Below are 18,061 nucleotides of genomic sequence, written 5' to 3'. Positions count from 1 at the left end.
TGTCTTTAACGGCTAACACCCCCACACGTTTTGGGTTCATAAATAAATAAAAAGGGCCCAGGGTACGCCTGTGATACATCTCACGGCAGCGGTGGCCATATGTTTAATATTAGACAGAATCTGTTCCACTGGAGTGCTCCGAAAGCTGGGAAGATTGGATTAAATTGGCTAATGGCATGTTTAAACCCCCGCATAAAACAAACGTGTATGGAAGATATTATGGCGAGCGGGGGGGACGCAAGAGTTGTGGTGTTACACACTCTCTCTCTCTCTCTCTCTCTCTCTCTCTCTCTCTCTCTCTCTCTCTCTCTCTATCTCTCTCTCTCTCTCTCTCTCTCTCTCGCCCTGTGTAAACTTGGAGGTTCTTCAGTGAAAGTCGTGTAATGACGAGAGAGAACCACACATTGCTGGTCGATAGCGATGGTCGATGGTTGTTAGAGGCCACAGCTTTGATATTCCCTCTGTTTCCATTATTTTTATTAACTTGTCGAGGTGGAGGCACATGCATAGTAGCTTCCTATGTCAACAGCAAATCACAATCCACCTTGAAATGACCCTGTCCGTGGGATTTGGGGTTGAGTCGGTCAAATCTTTTTTTTTTTGCATAAATAAACAAGATCTCTGCAATGAATGTATTTACCATCAGATAGAACCCTGCATGTGAATCTGAACTTGTTGAATGGACTGGATAGTCTAGATATATAGTTGTTTCTCTTTCTTCTGACAAATGTATTAATTGTAAGTCGCTTTGGATGAAAGCATCTGCTAAATGCCCTAAAAGTAAATGTAAACAAACATTCAAAGATATTAAAAAAGACAATAGCAGAAGAAAAAAGGTGAAAACATTATTTTCCTACGATTTCCTTGAGAACTTTGCGTCGATGAGCTCAACCAAATGGACGGCTGTTTTCCCTGTTAAGTGCCTCGAAGGCAAGGTGCTGTGAGAGGCTCATCGGAGCATGGTCTTGATTTGATTACTAAAAGACATGCTAATGGCCCCCATTCACCTGAAGAGCTTCGCTCTCCGCTGATAATACAAAGGCCCCACACAGTAGGGGCCACCCAGTCCACTGGAGATAAAGAAGCGAGGAGCTGGAGACCATCTACGGAAAAAGGACGACAATTTGCGACAAATGGATTGGCATTGATTTGAGGCCGGCGGTGTTAAGTGCGAGCGAGGCTCCCTGCTTTCCCTAACCTTGACTGACAAGGGTTATCGCCCATCCAGAGCATCGTTTTCATTGGGACAACATTAGCCGTCACATTAGTCAAATCAGACAGGAAACAACTCCAGGAAACCCAGCCGGCTGCGTCGTCACATTCACTATTTATTTATTTAATTCCCTGTCTATCAGTCGCTCGGGGTTGATTCTTCCGGGCGTGGTGACGGCGTTCCGGCCGGTGGCGGAGAGAGAGCCCGGACTTCTGAGTGGACTCCCTGTCCCCTATCAGTCCGGTACCAGCCAGTCCTCAGGCGCTCCGGCCCTCACTGAGATAAAGAACACCTTTCACCACCGAGGACGACAAACAGATTAGACAGGCTGGAAACTGCACCTTGGTTTCACCGTGTCACCGCTCGTATCTCAGCACATAAAGGGTCCCCAGAGTGTCTACTCCCTCACGGTAAAAAAATTAATCAAAATCAAGCAAACACAAAGGGAGAGCAAACAGTTTAGCCGAGGGGAGAGGCAGGGCCCGGGACAGATAAGTGTCAGGACGAACCCAGGACTTCTTCTTCACCTCCGGGCTCGCGGGAGGGCAGGCCGACATTAGCTTAGCAATTAGCGTCGGAGAACAAAAGGGGGAGCCGAAAGAGGCTAGCTGTCACGGAGACGATGGGAGGGGCGAAGGGAAGGTCGATGGGTAAGGGGGGCGGGCGGGGGGCATGGTTGATGCCATGGGTGGACGGGTATCCCTCACGTAGTCCATTGGCAGTGCGAGTAGCCTCGCTGGTCGTCTTAGCCTATCGCTAAGTCAATACCCGGGGCAAATAGAAGAGCTAGCATACTTTCCCCCCTCTTTCCCCACACACACACACACACACATCACTGGATGAATGATGCTGATATGGAAAATCACCCCACACCGCACAAAGCAAACAGAAAAAGAAAGACAAAGAGAGAGAGAGAGAAATGAGAGGGAAACAAAGTTTGCCCAGTAACAAAGTCATCTGAAGGTCTGCCGAGTCTCTGTCAGACCAACGTGGCTCCAGGCTGTCATGGACTCCATCATGGGACTTTCTCTGTGTTTCCCTGACCCTTTCCAGAGGATCCATATACAAACACACATCCCATCATATCCAAACGCATGTCCTTTCCACTCGTTTCCTTCCATAAAGCCAAAGAGGTCCACGTTGGCCACTGGACACTGTTTTCACTCAAAATCATTTCAATCACAATATTTGCCACGATACCTCATAGATACATCAAGCCTGACCGCAAAACACCCCAAGGCAGAGGAAATAATCTGAGCGGAAAGCATGGCGCCTTCACAGAGCACGGTGACACAGGCCACAGACACACACACCGCCAAGGTGGTCCTTCCAACACCCTCAGGTGTTCACGGAAGAAAAAACACCTGATAAAAGTGTTGACCTTCTGGCGAGTTCCTTGTGAGATAGCGAGCAAGCTCACGCTGCAGGGAACAAAAGACGGGGCGAGATGACAAAAGAGAGCGAGAGAGAGAAAGAGAGAGAGAGAGAGAGAGAGAGAGAGAGAGAGAGATAGAGAGTAGGAGGGAGAGAGAGAGTAGGAGGGAGAGAGAGAGAAACAGGGTTGCTGGATGGTTGAGAAGAGTGCATGAGTCAGAGACGCAGAGACACACCCGATGGTCATAAGGTGAGAGGGGGGAGGAGGAGGAGGAGGAGGAGGTAGGGTAAACATCATTTGTATGAGCCACACAAACACACAGGTAAAGGTGACACAATCACACACACACAGATCAAACAACCACACACACACACACACACAAAGCCCTGAGTTTCTCTGGCACTAGCTCGGGGGTAAGGTTGGGGTAGGTCGGGTGAAGGGGGGGGGTGGGTATTTGGATTCGGTTCGCCTTTGATTGTGAGCTGTCATCTCACGTCAGCTCAGCTTTATCATGCGTTTGACCTTCCCTGTACACCGGCGGCGGGCTAGCTGCAGCATGCTAGCTGGAGGAGGCTAAAAGCTAGCCCATTGGCTGCCAGTTTGTGAGGAGCAGAAGCACCTGCAGCCATTGTCAGCCGACATGCTGCTATCAAAAGGCTGGCCAGGGCCAATCTCCCGCCAGATAATAGCAGCAGTCAGTGTGACGGTGGTGTGCTGGGGGGGGGGGGGATGGGGGCGGGGTTTGGGGTCTCTTGGGGTCTCGCTCTGCACTGACTTTACCTGTCTGAGACTTCCTGTCCTGCAGGGCTGGCACGCCATCCATGCATGTGGAACACACACACACACACACACACTCATGCATGCACACAGAGACAGTCGCATCCAGACCATGTGTGCGCACGTACACACACACACACATGCACTCGCACACACTCGCGCCCACACACACACACACACACACACACACACACACACGTACAAGCACATACAGACACACAGATGCACACACACACAGACAAAGACACACACACAGACAGACAGACACACACACACACACACACAGACATACACACAGCCACCCAGGGAGCCGGGTGTTCTATCATGTTGTGCTAAAGGGTGAGCATAATGGTTTTTAAATGGATGGCTCTGCCAGGGCAAGGGGGAGGAGGCGGGGGAGATGGGGGAGACGGGGGAGGGGGGGTTGAATGGCCATGGCCCCCAGCGCGGAGGCGGCTCCTCTAGATTGAGCTGTCCGTCTCGCTCAAATGAGCCTCAGCTAACGCCTCTGCCTCCGCCACCGCCGCGGGAGAGACTATACTACACTTCCTGCTCCCCTCAGTGGCTCCACCTATATACCCCCCTCTGTCTGTCTCTCTCTCTCTATCCCTGTCTCTCTGTCTCTCTCGCTCTCCATCCCTGTCTCTCTGTCTCTCCCGCACTCTTTGTACTCCTACCTCTCTCTCTCTCTCTCTCTCTCTCTCTCTCTCTCTCTCTCTCTCTCTACCTCTCTCTGTCTTCCCCGCTCTCTTTAAACACCTCCCTCTCAGTGTCTCTCTCTATCACTCCCTCTCTATTCACACCCCTCTCTCACTCTCTCTCTCCATCCACCCCCCCATCCCCTCTCTCTCTCTCCCTCTCTCGCCATCTCTCTCTCTATCCACCCAACCATCCCCTCTCTCTCTCCATCTCTCTCTCTATCCACCCAACCATCCCCTCTCTCTCCCCATCTCTCTCTCTATCCACCCCCCCATCCCCTCTCTCTCTCCATCTCTCTCTATCCACCCAACCATCCCCTCTCTCTCTCCATCTCTCTCTCTATCCACCCCCCCATCCCCTCTCTCTCTCCATCTCTCTCTCTATCCACCCCCCCATCCCCTCTCTCTCTCCATCTCTCTCTCTATCCAACCCCCTCTATCCCCTCTCTCTCTCCCTCCATCTCTCTCTATACACCTCCCTGACTCTCCGTCTCTCTCCAGCCACCTCACATTTGGATTTATAACAAATTAAATATATAATATAAAAATAGGGTTCCGGCAAACCAATTGAATATGTACATATTGTGCAGCACAACTACAAATCCATTGTATTGCGTTGGTCCTCGCTAGCTTACAACTTTGAAATCGCATTTATAATACTGTCAGTAGCTAGTCCCCCCCCCAGCACAGAGGAAACATACTCAAACGTCATCACCCTGAGCCTCCCCAGAGCGACTATGGGGGCTGTAATGTACGGCCTCAGATCTGATCATATTGACACCGCTGGGAGCCCAGATCACATCCCATGTTATCTCTTCAGAGCTCCGTCGTGTTGCTCCTGGGGGCTGGAGACCCCCCCCTCCACATTACTGGGGTCTGACACCTCCTGAGTGCTCTGAGCTACACACGAGGATGACTCTCCTGGCAGGGTTATCTCCCTCTCTGTCGCTCTCTTCCCCTCCCTCTTCTCTCCCCTCTCTCTCCATCACACCCCCCCCCCCCTCCCCCCCCCCCTCTCACTCCTAACTCGCTTTATCTCCACTTACCTCAGCTCCACTTATTACCACATTCTCTCACTGGCTGTCTCTCTCTCTCGCTCACTCGCTCCTTCACCCTCGCTCACTGTCTCCCTCCCTCTCTCCATGAGACCATGAGCGTCTATTTATCTAAGACCAGAGGCAGTATTAGGAGTGGTGTGATGGGATGTGGAGTATGTGTCAGCCTGAGTTTGTGTGCGTGTGTGTGTGTGTGTGTGTGTGTGTGTCTGTGTGTATGTGTGTGAGTCCGTTGATGGCTATCAACAGACAGACTGTTATGACTGTGTGTGATAAGGGACTAGGAGAGAAGAAGGTCCCTAGGGACCACCCTTCCACACCCCCCCCCCCCCCCCCCCCCAAGCCCAGACAGGAAGTCTTGGAAGAAGGAGACATGGAGACAGAGAGGAGAGGAGTGAAGAGGAGAAGAATGGGGAGAAGAGGAGGTGTGGGGAGAGGCAGGCAGATGAAAAAAAAGGAGAGGAGAGGAAAGAGGGGAGAAAGGAAGAGAGGAAGAGAAAGAGGAGATAAGAGATGGAGGGAAAGGAGGGCAGAGAAGAGAGGAGAGGAGAGAGAAAGGAGAAGTAAGGAGACTTGAAGAGAAGAGGGAGGGGGGAGAGAAGAGAGAAGAGGAGAAGAAAACAACTCGTGTTTTCACACATTCAGAAGGTCTAATCTATGAAGCTCCCAGCTAAAACGGTCCACATCAGCGACGTCTTCAAAAGGTTCAAAAACCAAACAATCAAATTCCCCTCAGAACAGACAAATACTGTGCCAACGTGCCACGCGGAGAAGAGGACGTTTCACATTCCCACAGTCTGCATACCTTCTGGTGGGCCTGTCTGACCTCAGATGGCTATCAGAGATAAACACACAGTCCTAGGAGACGATTACCCTGAGACCGGTCCTGGTGGACCCGGAACATTCTGGAGCTTTTCGCTGACCTGACACGATGGTTATTTATTTCCTTTGTGTATGTGTGTGTGGTGTGTATGTTTGTGCTTGTGTGTGTCTGTGTGTGTTGATGTGTGCACCACAAAATTCAATAATATGTATATATAAACATATAAATATGATGGATTTTTTTTATGGAATAAATATATATATATGTGCACAAATTATGGATTAAATTATGGTAATGCACGTTTCAGTGGCACGCTGTTTTGGTGCAGCGATGGCCTCCACACAATCCCATAGCATTATTATGGGATAGCGGTGGGCATACTGAAGAACAATCACACGAAAACTAATCGGTGAGAAGCCTCTTCCCCTCCAGCGTCCCCAGGCCTTAGGAAAGGGGGCTTGGATGATCTGCCGACAGAAACACTGCTTCCACCACTTTATTGCATAAAGCTCTTATTACAGCCCATGTCGTCCAGCTCATGTCTACTGTCCACATGGATTCATGGGAATTCCAGAGGCTTTTCCTTAAAAGCGAATAATGCACTGAAACCATATGGATAAATCCTAAAATGTATCGCTTTCAAAACGCAAGGCAAACCTAAATCGAGTTCCAACTGTTTTCCCTTGCCTACCCCCGCCACCCCCGCACGCACGAACGCACACACACACACACACACACACACGCACACACACACACACACACACACACACCGTGCCCGCTAGCTAACTGCTACAGGCGGTGTATCGAGTTTGAGCTACAGCCGTAGCCTCTTCCAAGATGGCGGTGCCCCCATGATTAACTTGTCTGAGTCGCCGGTCCTAATTATACGTGAATGTAATATTAGACCATGTGAATGACCAGCCCATTGCAGAGGAAAACACACCAACACAGAAAGGAGAGTCAGCAGAATGAGAAGCAGGCCACCCTGCATTTCATCTTTGATTAGGCATGGGAGAGAGAGAGAGAGAGAGATGATGGTGGGGGGGAAGAGAGAGAGAGGTGAAGAAACAGCAGGAGAAAGAGGAAGAGAGGGTGAGAGAAGGGGTGAGAAAGTGATAAGAAGGGGGAGAGAGATGGAGGGGAGAGAGAGAGAAGGAGAAGGGGGTGGGAGAGAGGGATGAGAGCGGGGGGAGAGAGAAAGCAAGAGAGAGAGAGAAGAGAAACGAGAGAGAGAAAGACAGAGAGAGAGGGAGGGAGAATGTGAGAGAGAGTGAGGCTAAGAAGGAGCAGGAGAGCGAGATGGGAGACACACACAGAGAGATTGGGAGTCCCGTTATTTTTCTCCCTTGTAATGAGCTTACTGAAGCAACTTCCATATCCTCTAATGTCAGGTTGAAATGAAAATTAATAGTTCAATACAGCGCCACCGCACCGCGCCACGCTTCCCCCATTTCCATATCGGGTGGCGTGACCAAATGAGCTCGCTGGCTCGGACCAACGCCCAGAGAAGCTGATACCTCCACTAATCAGCTCCATTTTTCCGTCTGACATCCCTGGCCCTGCGGAATTCTTAAAAAGCTCATTTTCTATCTGTATATAGATATGTGTGTGTGTGTGTGTGTGTGTGTGTGTGTGTGTGTGTGTGTGTGTGTGTGTGTGTCTGTGTGTCTGTGTGTGTGTGTGTGTGCGTGTGTGTGTGTCTACGGTTGGGTGATTTAAATTGAACGAGTATCTCGGTTGAGGAAGATGGCCGTCCATGAAGAAAAGAGTGACAGTTGGAAACGGTGAATTTACTCCTTACCTATAGAGTTGCAGGTTCATGACGTCCCAAAGAGTGCATGGCGGTGGTGTGTGTGTATGTGTGTGTGTGTGTGTGTGTGTGTGTGTGTGTGTGTATGTGTGTGTGTGTGTGTGTGTGTGTGTGTGTGTGTGTGCGTGTGTGATGCAGGCTTGTAGGCATTCAGAACTACAACTCCCATGACCACACCCTTTCCATAGAGGTGTCCCAGCACAGGGGCACACAGGTGTTTACCCACTGGGGAGGGACTGACTGGGGAGTCAAAAAGGTTCTGGGTACGAACCCCAATCTACTTTGTGCCTTGAGCAAGGCGTCCAACCCCTGCCTGCTCCATAATGACAAAGATCTAAGAGATAGCCCCTGCAGGGCACTCTGGATAGAAGCGCCTGCCCATGATGACTGAGCGGTTCTCGAGAGCTGAACCTGTGCGTGGACACCGGCTCTGGTTGTGGGTGGAGCACTACAGGAGAACCAACAACCAATAAACCAATAAACCAGAAGCGTTTCCTACCTCCCATCCGAAGGAGCCGTCCTTCCCAGCCGCCTCGTGGTTGGGGCTGTAGGGGCCGAACCTCTCTCCGGCCGCGATGTGGGTCTTGGCCCAGACCCCCAGGCCCGTGCCCGGCACCGAGGACTCCCGGAGCTCCAGGTCGCTGGGGATGGGGATGTCGTCCGGGATATAGACGGGAGCGGCGTAAGGCGAGCCCTCCTTGGGAGTGGTGAAGTCGTCCTCGTTCTCACTGCTGCCATTGTTGTTGCTGTTGTTGTGGTGGTTGACGATGGCGTCTTCGTCGTCGTCGACGACGTCGTTGTTGCTGTTGTTGTTGTTGAGGTGCGGGTGGAGCTGGTGGAAGTGGTGGTGGTGGTGGAGCAGGTTGGCGCGCCGGTGGTGGTGGTGGTGGGAGGCGTATATGTGGGGGTGCAGCAGCAGGTGGTGGTGTTGTTGTTGGTGGTGGCTGTGGAGGTGGTGGTGGTTGTTGGGGATGTAGGCGCTCGGGGAAGGGGGCAGAGGGGATTCGTCTCCCTGGTCGCCCGCCGGGATGACCGCGCCCCCGGCGACGCCATCCTCTCCGGCCTCCTCGGGGCTGTCGGCCCCCACGCCCAGACCCCCGCCTAGCCCGGAGATGCTCTCACCGGCGGCCACCAGGCCCGGGAGGTCAGCTTCTGTCTCGTACAGCGGGTCCACTGGCTCACTGTCACCTGGGAGGGGGAGGAGGAGGAGGAGACACGGTTAAGGTCCGGGTTCAGCAAACGTTACACCGGATAAGAACCAGAAGGACACCGCGTGGAAACCCATGACGGACAGGAACATTTCACGTTTAGGATTTGTTGGCAAATATTCAAGGATAACAGTCATCTCTAAAGCGTTTGGGAAATACCAGTTGAGACATATAAAAATAACAATAAATATATACTGTATTATTTATAATAAAATGCCTTGTTTTTAATGTCTCCCAGAAGCGGCGAAAATAATCCAAAGAACCTCCTGTCTCTCGGAGTCCCTGATAGTATGCGTGTGTGTGTGTGTGTGTGTGTGTGTGTGTGTGTGTGTGTGTGTGTGTGTGTGTGTGTGTGTGTGTGTGTGTGTGTGAGAGAGTGCGTGGATGTGTGTGTTGGCGTCCATGGCGTGCGGTCAGCGCTGTGTGTCCTGCCAGGGTTCCTCTTACAGATAATGGGTCAGCATTGGCCGGGCTGCGCCCATCACTACCCTACCGGTGAAGTCACCCATCACTCCCCTCACGTCCCGGGACTGACTACACCCCCCACAAACCCCACCACACACCCCCTGGCCCGGCTCCAAGATAGCACTGCTTCAGCGTGCCAACGAAAATCACCATTTAGAGACATGCAAACACACGCGTAGGAGCATGTGTGTGTGTTAAGTGGAATGTGTTAACTGGACACAAAGATAACATAATGTTATAATTTAAGATAATATTAGCCTGCGAGGTTAGTGTCACTTTTTCCTTCCTGTTCTGTTCTTGAAGAGACAGTTAAGGAATCAGGCAACAGTACAGGTTGGCTTTTTTTTTCCAGATGGACGTGTGTGTGTTTGATGTGTGTGAGGGGGATGAGCGTTTGAAGAGTGTGTGGATACATAGGCATATTTATTTGCCTTTTAGCTCTCTAGCTCTCTCTCTCTTTGGAGCTGGATGTGTTTGTGAGGGACGTGGGCCAAATATGACAATTATAGAAAAAGCGACTCATAAAATAGGACACAAGGCAAAGCCGCTGAGGGTGCCAAAGTATACTGATTATTTTCCTGGTGTGTGTGCGTGTGTATTGGTTTGTGTGTGTACGTGTTTGTGTTTGCGAGTGTACATGCGGTGTGCTTGTGTGTGTGTGGGGGGGGGCTGTTTTTGTGTGTATACCAGTATACGTGTGTGTGTGTGTGTGTGTGTGTGTGTGTGTGTGTGTGTGTGTGTGTGTGTGTGTGTGTGTGTGTGTGTGTGAGTGTGTTAGTGTGTCGTCTCTGTTCTCTGTTTGGACATACCCCATCGTTCTTAGTTAAAGCACCAATGCCGTTTTACTATCTAAACACAGGCACTGGCAATCAGAGGGCTAACTAGGCCCAAAATTACAGCAGGAGTGGTTCCAATCAAGTCCACCCCTACCTCTCCCCCCCCCCGCGCCCTGCCCCAGTCCCAGCCTGCCAAGTCTACCACAGGCCTCGAAGGCATCCACTGCGAACTGCAATAAGCGCTAACACCATAAACACCACTTGTTAGCGCATGGAGGTTTGATGCTAACGCTAAATCCTTCATGTTTGTTTACAGAGCCCTCGTTGGGCTCTCATTTTGAGTTTCACTCGGCAAACTCATCGGGAGAAAGATATTCAACTTTCTTTCTTTTAAGGATTTCAAACATTTAGTTCGTTTTTTTAACGGCATGGCGGCGGTTACCGTCGTGTCGCCTGTGTTGTATTTGTGTATCGATGCCTCAGCGCCTCAGAAAGAGGGAGAACGTTGGACGACATGCTCCGAGTCCTTGATATGAAACGAGAAACTATGAACACATGTGACAAGGGGCTTTCTTCGCCGTCTGGCAAGCGTATAGGCTGTCACTAGCGATTCAGGAATTTTATCATATAAAGCTGCGGTCTTAAAATACAGCCCTTTTTTTTTACGACCCTTTTTTTTTTAACGTCATTGCCAGGATTCTTGGAAGGGGGAAAGAAGCCTTCTTTTTTGGGGGCTAATGATTGCAGTTTCATGGGCCTCAAACCAGGGCACTCAGTTGAAGGCATGGAAGAAGTGAGCCTGCAGTAGCGCGCACATTACACAGATCAATTAAAGTTTTATATCCCCTGCCTATCTGCTGGTCCGTCTCCGCAATGAAAAGTGTTTTCAGCCTGTTAACTTGTTCCTTTTTCCTCGCATTGCCCACCCTCCTCCTCCCCCCAGATCCTGCTGCGCTGGCACCCCATCACAACCACGCCAACGTCACCCGGCCAAAAAAAGGGAGACGGAAAATCTAATAAATAGGATTTGGCTCTGACAAGAGGAGAAACAAGGGGAGATTTTAAAGAACGCAGAACGCCAGATTAGGCACTGGGTGAGGAGCGGGTGAATTAGCAACAAGGTGGCTTACTGGCCGTAAACAAACAACTCTTTTGTTTCGCGAAGACGCAGCGAAGCATCATAAAGGTTGAGTATGCGCATTAGGACGGCATGTGAACATTAGTGCGTTTATCTTTTCCCCAACGCCTTCCAACCAATACACTCACAGGACGCTGTATCGTCTGAACTCACAAAACTACCCACAATGAAGGATTTCAAATTAAAACAAGGATGAGGACAGTGAGGAGAAGGAGAAGCCTGTACTTTGCAATGGTCATAAAGAAGGCACATATGCAATTACTCTGAGCTGCTTTGAAAAGGACGTTTGGCTTCTAGAGAGAGGAAGAGGAAGAGAAAGAGAGAGAGACAGAGAGAGACAGACAGACAGAGATATAGGTGAGATGTTAGCGTCCACATCCGTCCAGAAATAGCCCTCATAATGCACCGCTACTCCAGCCTACGCGTGGTGGCGTTCTTCCTGCCTCTGCTCCTTTCTCTTGACGGGGCAGTGGGTGGTGGAGGGGGGTGTATTTATCCTGATTACATCAGGGGTCAATCATTAATTCACACCTTGGGGGTCCCCCCTGTGCCGGCTACAATGGGCCGCTTGTTTCGCCGGGCTGCTGTGCTGCTGTTATTCCAGTGGAAAACGGCAGCGGCACCCGGGGCCCGAGAGCCAGGCCCGGCCCCCATGAAGGCATCCCTGTGTGTGTGGGTGTGTGTGTGTGTGTGTGTGTGTGTGTGATTTTATTTGATGGATTGTAAACGCAACGCAGTAAGCAAGGGGCCATTGTTTTCCAGCAGGGCTCACAATAAGACATATATAAGTGTGTGTGTGTTTTTTGTGTGTGTGTGTGCACACAAACTTGCATGGTAGTATCGAAGTGGAAGCATGGTAGTGTGCGCGCACACACACACACACACACACACACACACACACACACACACACACACCTATATGCAAACCCTAAACCATGCGCGGCCTCGTCCGGGAGAGCCCGCTCGTATAAAGGGAGCGGGGCGGCAGGGTGTGCTGTGTGTTGTGGATGTGCTCTTTATGGGCTTGTTAAACGCGCAGCTGTAGCGCACGCAACATGACATCACGGCCACTGCCGCCGCTGCCGCCACTGCCGCTTATTCCAACGCATCCGTGAAGGTTGCCTCGCTGAGAGACATTCTCTTCAACCCTTCAACGCCACGAGTCATTAAAGAGAGAGATGCATTATGGGATGAAAACCAGAGCTTGGATGGGGGGTGGGGGGGGCGAGAGTTCAGAGGGTCCCAAAAGCAGCCCCCGAAATACTGAGAGAAAACATTGAAAAACAAACTAAGCGGCGATTGGTGTTCTAATCAGCGTTGCTATGGCGAACTCACTCGAATAACGTGGCTGCAAATCAGTGGCGTGGTCAAATGAGGCTTTGCAGCAGGCAACCATGAACAGTTGTGCGGCTGTGTGTTTAATCACGGGCGCTGAGAGATAGAGATCTCACAGTCATTTTCTGCCGTCTGCCTCAACACACACAAACACATGTGCCTTGTGGCATCCATATCCAGAACCGGCCTTCCAGACCCCGGTCCCAGCGGGGGGGACGGACCCAACCCCCTTCCTGGAGCACCAGAACTCCCAACAGGACGGTGGAGGAGTGTGGGCCCGTTCTGGTTACTAGTGTGGGGGATACATCTGCATCGTATGAGGGCTGGAGGGCGTTATGCCTGGGCTATATCGTGTGCCAGGCAGAATTGATGCTAACAAATACAAGTGAAAACGATGTGTGTGAACCAGCTGGGGTTATAAAAGGAATACTATTCAGAGGTCCATTTGGTGTCCAGACGAGGGAATCATTTGTTGTGGCTCTAGACTTTTTAGTGTCTGTTTGCGTGTGCATGTATGAGCTTGTGTGTCCACGTGTGTGTGTGTGTGTGTGTGTGTGTGTGTGTGTGTGTATGTCCATGTGTGTGTATGTCTCTGTGCGTCTGTCTGTCTGCGCCTGTATGAGCGTGTGTGTGTATGAGCGTGTGTGCGTGTGTATGTGCATACATGAGCGTGTGTGTGTGTGCGTGTGTGTGTGTGTGTGTGTATGTCCATGTGTGTGTATGTCTCTGTGCGTCTGTCTGTCTGCGCCTGTATGAGCGTGTGTGTGTATGAGCGTGTGTGCGTGTGTATGTGCATACATGAGCGTGTGTGTGTGTGCGTGTGTGTGTGTGTGTGCGCGTGCGTGCGTGTGCAGGGGAAGAGGATCTGACTCTGTCGGCAGAACATAACGACTCTGAGTTGGGCTTTGAACCCAAGCTGGGTCTGGACTCCCCACACCAGGTTGAAGCTCCGCTCTGTCCTGTGAGCTGCATTGTGTACCGCTCACTGTCCAGTGAGCGGTACACTCTGCCCTTCTGTATCAGACGGGGAACCGCCAGGACTCAAGACATCCACAGCGGCGGGACCCTAGCGCCCCTGGCTGCCATCAGCACTGAAATAACAATAAAAAGAGAAATGGAAATAGGACAGTGTGTGTGTGTGTGTGTGCGTGTGAGCGCCCATGGTTGTGTGCGCGTTGTGACGGCCGCCCAGCGCCCCTCTCTCCAGTCCGATGAACATGGAGACTACATCTTTGTCCGGCGGTAAGGGGATCTGCTTCGGTGGGAGAGGGAAGCCGCTCGGCTGATGAAAAGCCAGTGTCCAGGGGGAAGGCTGAGCTATGCTTCGCCCCAGGGCAGCCTCCAAATATGGGGAGAAAAGTTTTGTCTGCTGAAAGAAGACGAAGAGGAAGAAGAAGAAGGAGAAGAAGGAGGAGGAAGAAAAGGAAACAGGGAGGGGGGAGGGGGAATGCGCAGACCATGACAGATATGAAAAATGGCCCCTCACGGTTGTGTTAGCCAGGAACCATTTTGATATGTGTGTGTGCATTTGTGCGTATGTGTGTGTGCATTGATGTTTATTTGCATGTCTGTGAGTGTGCGTGTGTGCGTCCGTGCATCAGGCATGTGTGCGCACGTGTATCTGTATGTGTGTGTTTGTGTGTGTCCCGTCTGTCCGCATGAATGTACATTTGTGTACGACTCAGTGCATGACTACATGTAAGCGTGTCTTCTGTGTACGGGTATGTATGTCCACACTGTACATGTGTAAGTGCATGCGCAGGTCAGATCCAGGCGCCTGCCAAGTAGTGTGCCAATATGGTCCCACTTAGCCTTGGTTTGGGCCGTGTGTAGGGCCACTTTGGGTAGCTGTTCCTCTTTAGTGCTCAGTCTCCACACCACAGAGACTAATCACCCTCTGCTCTCAGACAGGAGGTCAGAGACACAGAGGGAAGGCCCTGCATATCAAAAGACAGAATGAAACAGAGAGGCAAGGAAAGAGAGGGAGCGAGGGGGGCGAGAGAAAAAGAGAGAGAGAGTGAGGAAGATAAAAAGAAAGAAAGAAGGAGAGAAAGAAGGACAGAGAGAGAGAGAAAGAAAGGTAGAAAGAAAGAAAGAAGGAGAGAGAGAGAGAGAGAGAGAGAGAGAGAGAGAGAGAGAGAGAGAGAGAGAGAGATAGGGACAGACAGCGAAAGAGAGAGGGTTGCTGTTCCTCAGTGGCACGGGGGAGTTGATTCATTCATAATGATGTCTAAATGTTACCATGTGACCAGCCGGCCAGGAGAGGGAGTTCAGGAGGAGGAGAAGGTGTGTACAGTACAGCCTTTAAACGTGTGTGTGTGTGTGTGTGTCTGTGTGGATTTGCGTGAGTGTGTGACGGGGTGTTTGTGTGTCTATGCATTGTGTATGGGTTTAGATTTGGGTGCTTGTATGCATTTGTGTGCGCATGCCCTGTGTTTATTTGTCTGAATTCATATTTGTATATGCATGTGCGCATGCCTGTTTGTGTGTGCGTGTGCGTGAGTGGGTGGATGTGTGTGTGCGCTTGTGTTTATGTGTGTGCATGTGTGTGTGCCTCTTTGCGTATGTGCTTGGGTGCGTATTTGTGTGTGTGTGCGTGTGTGCGTGTGCGTGTGCGTGTGTGTGTGTGGGTCTGTGTGTGTACGTGTTAGAGAAAGTTAGGGAGGGACACTCCTCAACAACAGTGGGTCTCGCTGAGGCAGAGAACTCTGCAGCAGAGTTTCTGCTTGTAAAGCAGCGGGGAACTTTTCCAAGCAACACTTAATGTTGCAATCTCGCCTATTTAAGGAGAAGCTGGTGAGGGCAAGCAGAGCTTCTGGTTGAAGAGGGAACGAGGGAGGGAGGGGATGGAGGTAGTTAAGAAAGGGAAAAAAAATAGAAGGGATACAAGTAAAGAATAATTAATAATTAATTACCAATGGAAAATGGTAGAGCTGTGAAGATTTTTTAATGACATCTGGCAAGGCAAGGGTCGGGAAAAAGCTATGGATGTGCTATAAAAATTCTGTCTGGTCAATTTCCTGATGTAACATGTGCACTAGCAGCTATCATGTCGAACAATGGAAGACAAGGTTTTCACTTCTGGGACTAAAACGGCATGAAGCCATTCGCCAGTCAAGCGTTAGAAATAGTTACTATAATAGCTCTATAATCAATCAAACAACCCTGTACATTGTGGTGGTCATGTAACTTTGATTGGACGTACATATTTACTTTATCTTTATGTTTTTATTATAAACTTCACCTTCCCCATTTTCTTTGTCAGATGGTCATAAATATGCATTACAGTATAAAACGTTACAAAATAGATTGGATCATACACTGTGTGTGTGTGTGTGAGAGTGTGTGTGTGTGTGTGTGTGTGGAGGACATATTTGATGTATTGATGTGTTATTTGTGCTGAGCAGCCCAGAGGCATTTAGAAAACTCAACCAACCACCGTGTGTGTGTGTGTGTGTGTGTGTGTGTGTGTGTGTGTGTGTGTGTGTGTTACTGAGACCCATACAAGCCCCGAGGTAAATAGATGACAGCAGGCCAATGTCCGGCCGTGGGGAGCAGGTGTGTGTCTATGTGCGCATGCGTGTGTGTGTGTGTGTGTGTGTGTGTGTGTCTGTGTGTTTGTGTGCATGTGTGCGTATGTGCCGGTGTGAGTGTTAGTGTGTGTCTCTGTGTGTGTGAGTGTGTCTGTTTGTGTGTGTGTGTGTGTGTGTGTGTGTGTGTGTGTGTGTGTGTGTGTGTGTGTGTGTGTGTGTGTGTGTGTGTGTGTGTGTGTGTGTGTGTGTGCCTGTGTGTTTATTATTGGCCCTGTGATCTCTGGCCCGGTCCCCAGGGGCCTGGGGCCCGGAGCTGCAGCAGACATTTATTAACAGGCTAGATTAATAGTGCTCCCAGAAAACATGTTCACAAACATGATAAATATTAATAATAATCAATAGCAAGTTACATTTGGCAAATTGAGGCCCAGTCACCCAGGGGGAAGGTATTGAGGAAATGGAAGAAAGGGAGAGAGAGAGAGAGAGAGAGAGAGAGAGAGAGAGAGAGAGAGAGAGAGAGAGAGAGAGAGAGAGAGAGAGATGGAGAGAAGGAGAGAGAAGGAAAGTGAGAGAGAGATTGAGAAAGGGAAAGTGAGAGAGATGGAGAGAGAGAGAGAGAGAGAGAAGTAAAGTGAGAGAGAGAGAGAAAGATGGAGAGAAGGAAAGCGTGACAGAGAGAGTGAACATGGGTGGCTGGGGTGATAATAGTAGAAAAAGCAAAAAAGGTAGTCACAAGATAATATAAAAAGTAGGTATCTTCAATCTGCGTGTAAATACTTTAACACTTTGTGCTTGAATCAAAAAGATGTGATCACATTTTGTGCAAAATGACTTCCTAGCAGCAGAAACCCATCAGCAACCAGCCTCCGGAGCAGGCGTTCCTAACCTTTCAACATCCAGTGCATTACAGTTACCGCTCCACAAAGCTAACACATAACACGTAATAGAAATAACACGTGTATATTTTAAAAGGTTTAAGGGTGTACACAAGATACCACGAAGCCCACTGTCTAAAACCCAGACTCGGTGCTATAAACCCCCCCCTTTCTCGCTCTATTCCCTGACGGCGTGAGGGGAATTTACAGGCCCGTGGTACCGGCTCAGCTTTTCATAAATACAGCAGAAAAAAAGAAATACAAGTTTGGGCTTCCAGCTGGGTCGGTTTTTTTCCTTTCCTCCAGAAAGCATTAAGAGCACATTTTGAGCACTCTGGGGAAGGAGTGTGTGTGAGTGTGAGACTGTGTGTCTGTGTGTGTGTATGTGTGCGTGTGCATGTGTGAATGTGTGTACCATGGTAGGTGGTTGCCGTGGAAGCTAACTGCCTTTCGCGTACCGCTAGGCACAGTTCCACGCCACATCATGAAAATAGCGCGGATACCTACGGCTAGCCGCAGGATTCATTACGCCCGCTTATTAAGACGCTGGCACTTTCTCTCCTCTGTCTCCGACAACTCATTGACCTGTCAGATCTTCAGTTTTTTTTTTTTACTCTGTCACTCTTTTTACCGGTTGTTTTCTAGCGTTCACTTGTGAATTTTGTTCTTCGGGGAAAAGCACAAAAACATATTTAGACTATGTGGGATGAAGTGTATGAGCAGCGCTATTGGATATTGATACTGGAGGTGACGTGTGTGGCGGTGGTGGAGGTTTCTGCGTTGTGCGCTGCAATATAAGCCGAGCCTGTTGTTATTCGCTCGGGCGACTTATTGAACGGACACATCAATTGTAATCAGGGCTGTGCTCTTTCTTCATCGTTCACCCGCCAGCGACGACAGCACCGTACCGGGGGGGGGGGGGGGGGCTCTGTACTGGGGGGCGAGCGAACCCAAAACCCTGCGGTGCTGGGACCACTGGC

The 18,061-nt window shown here is 50.2% G+C and overlaps 1 protein-coding gene across 3 annotated transcripts in view; it reads right to left on the bottom strand.

Annotated features, from left to right (window-relative positions):
- prdm16 (PR domain containing 16) overlaps positions 1–18,061 on the bottom strand; it is a gene marked incomplete at its 3' end in the record, with an annotated part of 188,755 nt that overhangs the window by 119,971 nt on the left and 50,723 nt on the right. For all 3 annotated transcript variants that reach the window (XM_079742393.1, XM_079742391.1, XM_079742392.1), the window contains exon 2: positions 8,251–8,939. In XM_079742393.1, the coding sequence (XP_079598519.1) occupies positions 8,251–8,939 (689 nt within the window). The remainder of the gene's footprint in view (positions 1–8,250; positions 8,940–18,061) is intronic.

The sequence above is a fragment of the Pollachius pollachius genome (genome assembly GCF_949987615.1).
Source record: "Pollachius pollachius genome assembly, chromosome: 8".
Lineage (NCBI taxonomy): Eukaryota > Metazoa > Chordata > Actinopteri > Gadiformes > Gadidae > Pollachius > Pollachius pollachius.
This window is presented reverse-complemented; position numbering and strand designations above follow the sequence as displayed.